We start from the raw sequence: 4,293 nt of genomic DNA, 5'->3' as shown, positions 1-4,293 counted from the left end.
CTGGCTTGGTCTACAGCATGAGTTGGTTCCAGAACAACCTGAGCTATAGTATGAGATTGTTTCCAAAAGAAACTAGGTGTAGTGAAGCACACTGTTAATCACAGCACTGAAGGGACCAGGAGCAGGCAGATCACTGTGAGTTAGAGGCCGTCCTGCTCACCTAGGGAGTTAGTTACAGGCCAGCCAAAACTACATAGCAAGACTCTGTCTCCAGAAAAAGAAAAGAAAGAAGAAAATGATGAGGTAAATAATTGTAATTATGCTAAGTGTATATAGAGAAAAGGAAATTAGGATAAGGATTAGTTGTTCAAATTTTGGAAAGCATGTTAGATGGGGTTTTGTTTTGTTTGTTTTGAAGACGGCCTCTTTTTGTAGATCAGACCAGCATTAACTTTAATTACCTGTCTTAGCTTCCTGGGTGCTGGAATATACCACTATGTCTTGCTCACATGCTGTTTTATACAAGATGGTTAAAAAGACGACATTTATTTAGTTTTACTTTTTATATGCATGAGCATTTGCCTTTGTGTATGTTCCTACACTATATGTGTGCCTGGTGCTTGCAAAAGCCAGAAGATGGGGCTCCGAACTGCTGGGACTGGAGTTACAGATGGTTAGGACCTTGCTGTGGGTACTTGGAGTTGAACTTGGGTCCTCTGAAAGAGCAGCCAGTGCCCTTAACCTGTGGATAATCTCTCTAACCCACGATTTTGAGAGGAGAGAGTTGGATAAGAAAGATAGAATCAGAAAGTTCAAGTCTAGTAGTAATCTGAGGTGTTGGTGGACGAGACCATTGAGGTGGTAGTGGGGACTGATGAGAGTTGAGGGTTTCTTGTTGCTGTTGTTGTTTAAATTCCATTTAAAGACAAAACTAACAGGTGGTGATATGGGACAAATGTATTGAAAAAAATAAAACGTGTTTCTTTGTGATATTTCAAAAGATTGATGGCATACCTTACATACTCTTTTTGCTGTGAGTGTACATATCTACACATACATGTCTTTATAAGTAATTTAGTTTGAGGGTAGAGTGCCTCTATGAAGTCTTTAAAATTGTTTGCATTGAAACTTAACACTCAAAATGCTCCTGGAAATTTGGTGGGTTGAAAGTTTTTAAGACAAGCCTATTCTGTATAAAAACGTCATGATTGTTCAGGTGGATGTGACTTTTTTTCTTTTCCTAAGTATTATTTACTATATTCATTTATCATTTATAAGTTACCTAAGCATTTTTAATTACTGTAGATATTTTTAAAGTCTTGTTTTCTGAGTTGTTCTTTTGGTCCACTCCTCAAACCATATTTGCAGATGGGAAATAAACGGTGGGATTCCTTAGACGCAGCAGACTCAGTGCTGTTTCCGTGGGATGTGAAGTCTACTTACATCAGATGCCCTTCCTTTTTCTATAAACTTGTAAGTGCTGGTGGACTGTTTGATCTTTTAAAGATTGTTACAATTTAAAAAGGGGGGTTCGGGGGAGAGAAAGAGTTCAGCCTTCTCAATTCTTTTCCTTTTAGACCAAAGAGCCAGCTGCATTCCAGCCCATTGAAAATGCCCACGTCCTGTTGTATTTGGGAGACTCTGTCACTACAGATCATATATCACCTGCTGGAAGTATTGCGAGGAGTAGTGCTGCTGCTAAGTATTTGACAACCAGAGGGTATGTATGTGTCTGTGTCTCTGGGGTGTTACTTTCCCCTCTTTCTCTGTTACTAAGAGGCTTTTCTTATGGTCATATTCCTGTATCGGGTAAATACATCCTGTCTTTGGAATCTCACTGTTCTCACATTTGTCTTTAGCAAGAATTAAGTAACACCTTGACCCCCCCCTCTCTATAATGTCAGAAATTGAGGTCACTATTTTAAATTTACCTCTATTCAAGCTAACAAGTAACTGAAGCCTTTAGAATCTAAGGAAGTAACTGATTAGAAGCAATTATCAAGCTTAGTCACACCAAATGGAGCCTGACCATTTGGTTCTAACCAGCTTTCCATCACTAAATTGTAGCAAATGTGTGCTTCATGGAGTATAAAGTGTGTATCAGTGAGGCTACGATTGATATGTATCAATATCAAAGAAGACTGAAAGGATCAAATTTGAATAGCTAAATATATAGGAGGTAAATTATTTTAAAGATGTTTTATGTGTGTGTTTGTGTGTGTGTGTGTACGCACCTGTGCTTGTGTGTGCACTATGTGTGTACTGCCCATGGAGGCAGGAAGAGGATATTGAACCCCTTTGAGCTGGACTTGTGAGCTGCTTGACATGGGTTCTGTAAACTGAATTCAGGTTCCCTGCAAGAATGGCAAGCAATTTAAACTACTGTGCCAAAGAGAAACAAATTTAAACCTAGAAAGGCATTTTTCCATTTCTATGTAAGTAATAAAATATGGAGTTGTTCTCACTAAAGATCTGTTTTGGTATCAGGAAGTTTGTAGTGTTTGTTGATTACCTTTTGAATATTATTTGTTGCTTGAACATTCAAATGTCGAGATTTTTCATTGAAATTCTTTATAATAATTGAAGGTATGAAGCTTGATTTGACAAAATCATACTATAGTTTTTATTACAAAGTTTCTTTCTGATACTTTTTACTGCATTTTAATTTAGCATGTATGTGTGTGTAAACATGCAAGTCAGTTCTCTGCATGTCCCCTGGGAATCCATACTCCTGTTGTCAGGCTTAGCAGCCAGTGCCTTGACACTGAGCCATCTTGCTGGTGTTATCTCCTAATATTTTTTAGTTATGATTTTTTTTTTTGGTTTTTCGAGAAAGGGTTTCTCTGTGTAGCCCTGGCTGTCCTGGAACTCACTCTGTAGACCAGGCTAGCCTCGAACTCAGAAATCTGCCTGCCTCTGCCTCCCAAGTGCTGGGATTAGAGACATGTGCCACCACTGCCCGGCTAGCTATGATTTCTATTCTCACCATAAAAGTAATTATCCTCCACAGAGAAAAATCAGTTGCCACTTCTTTTAAATATATACTTTCTTATTATTTCTTTTAATTTAGTAGTTTTCAATCACTTTAGAATTTTCTGAAAGCATGGACATCCAGATTCTGTCTATCCTAATGTTTCTCAGCCTGCAGGTCATGAGCCCTTCTGGGGTTGAACAACCATTTCACAGTGGTTATATATCAGATATTTCCTTTATGACTCATGAACTTTTTTTGTGTTTTGTTTTTGTTTTTGTTTTTTTTTGTTTTTTGAGACAGGGTTTCTCTGTGCAGCCCTGACTGTCCTGGAACTCACTCTGTAGACCAAGCTGGCCTCGAACTCAGAAATCCACCTGTCTCTGCCTCCCAAGTACTGGGATCTAAAGGCATGCACCACCACTGCCTGGCCCTTTATGACTCATAACAGTAGCAATATTACAGTTAGGAAGTAGCAACAAAATAATTTTATGGTTGGGGGTCACCAGAATATGAGGAACTGTATTAAAGGGTCATAGAAATTTAGGAAGGTTGAAAACCACTGTTCCATATCATTCTATCCTGAAGTAAAAAGTTTTTTTTAAGTATACAACAAGTTCACTTGATGCTTCTGTGAAAAAGTTCAAAAGGAGTTGATAAAAATCAGTTGTTGATTGTTATTTTTGTTCAGTAATTTCTGGCCTCTAAAATTGCTCAGTGTGGTAGCTGCTTACAGGGTAGATGGAGGCTAAAATATTGTAAGTTTGAGACCAGCCTTGGCTATATACTGAAGTCCTTGCCTTTCAAAAAGGAAGTGAGATTTGAGATTTGCCTCAGATTATTGAAAGTGATTAGCTAAGAAACTGTGTTTATAGATCAGTGATAAACTTGATAAATCCATGTATAGCTTGAGATCAACTAAAGTTGTGGCGAGGACAACAGCCTTTAATGGGTTTTACAACTCAGTAATGTTACTATTTTCTACTTGGCATGAAAACTCTCTTTCATGACTTTTTAGCCTTACTCCCCGAGAGTTCAACTCTTACGGAGCCCGAAGGGGTAATGATGCTGTGATGACAAGAGGCACGTTTGCAAACATCAAGCTTTTTAATAAGTTTATTGGGAAGCCAGCTCCCAAAACAATTCATTTTCCTTCTGGACAGACGGTAAGGGTATATACAAAAGAGCCTTGGCCATTGCTGGTGGGATCAGCTTCTATGTTAAGTATTTTTCTGTCTGTTTAATCCACAGCTTGATGTCTTTGAAGTCGCAGAACTGTACCAGAAAGAAGGTATCCCACTTATAATTTTAGCAGGAAAAAAGTATGGTTCAGGAAATTCAAGAGACTGGGCTGCCAAAGGACCCTATTTGCTGGTAAGGAT

The 4,293-nt window shown here is 38.4% G+C and overlaps 1 protein-coding gene across 1 annotated transcript; it reads left to right on the top strand.

Moving 5' to 3' along the window:
• Positions 1–1,205: 1,205 nt before the first annotated feature.
• On the top strand, positions 1,206–4,285 carry LOC114637194 (iron-responsive element-binding protein 2-like; the record flags this gene model as incomplete). The annotated part of the gene is made up of 4 exons (XM_028785410.1): positions 1,206–1,413; positions 1,518–1,660; positions 3,930–4,077; positions 4,163–4,285. Coding segments are annotated over exons 1-4 (519 nt in total), but the record flags the coding sequence as incomplete, so codon positions are not given.
• Between the last annotated feature and the right edge of the window lie 8 nt (positions 4,286–4,293).

Source organism: Grammomys surdaster, unplaced genomic scaffold (assembly GCF_004785775.1).
Source record: "Grammomys surdaster isolate TR1022 unplaced genomic scaffold, NIH_TR_1.0 125222, whole genome shotgun sequence".
Classification (NCBI taxonomy): Eukaryota; Metazoa; Chordata; class Mammalia; order Rodentia; family Muridae; genus Grammomys; species Grammomys surdaster.
Note: the sequence above shows the minus strand (reverse complement) of the source record. Positions and strands in the feature narration are given on the sequence as shown.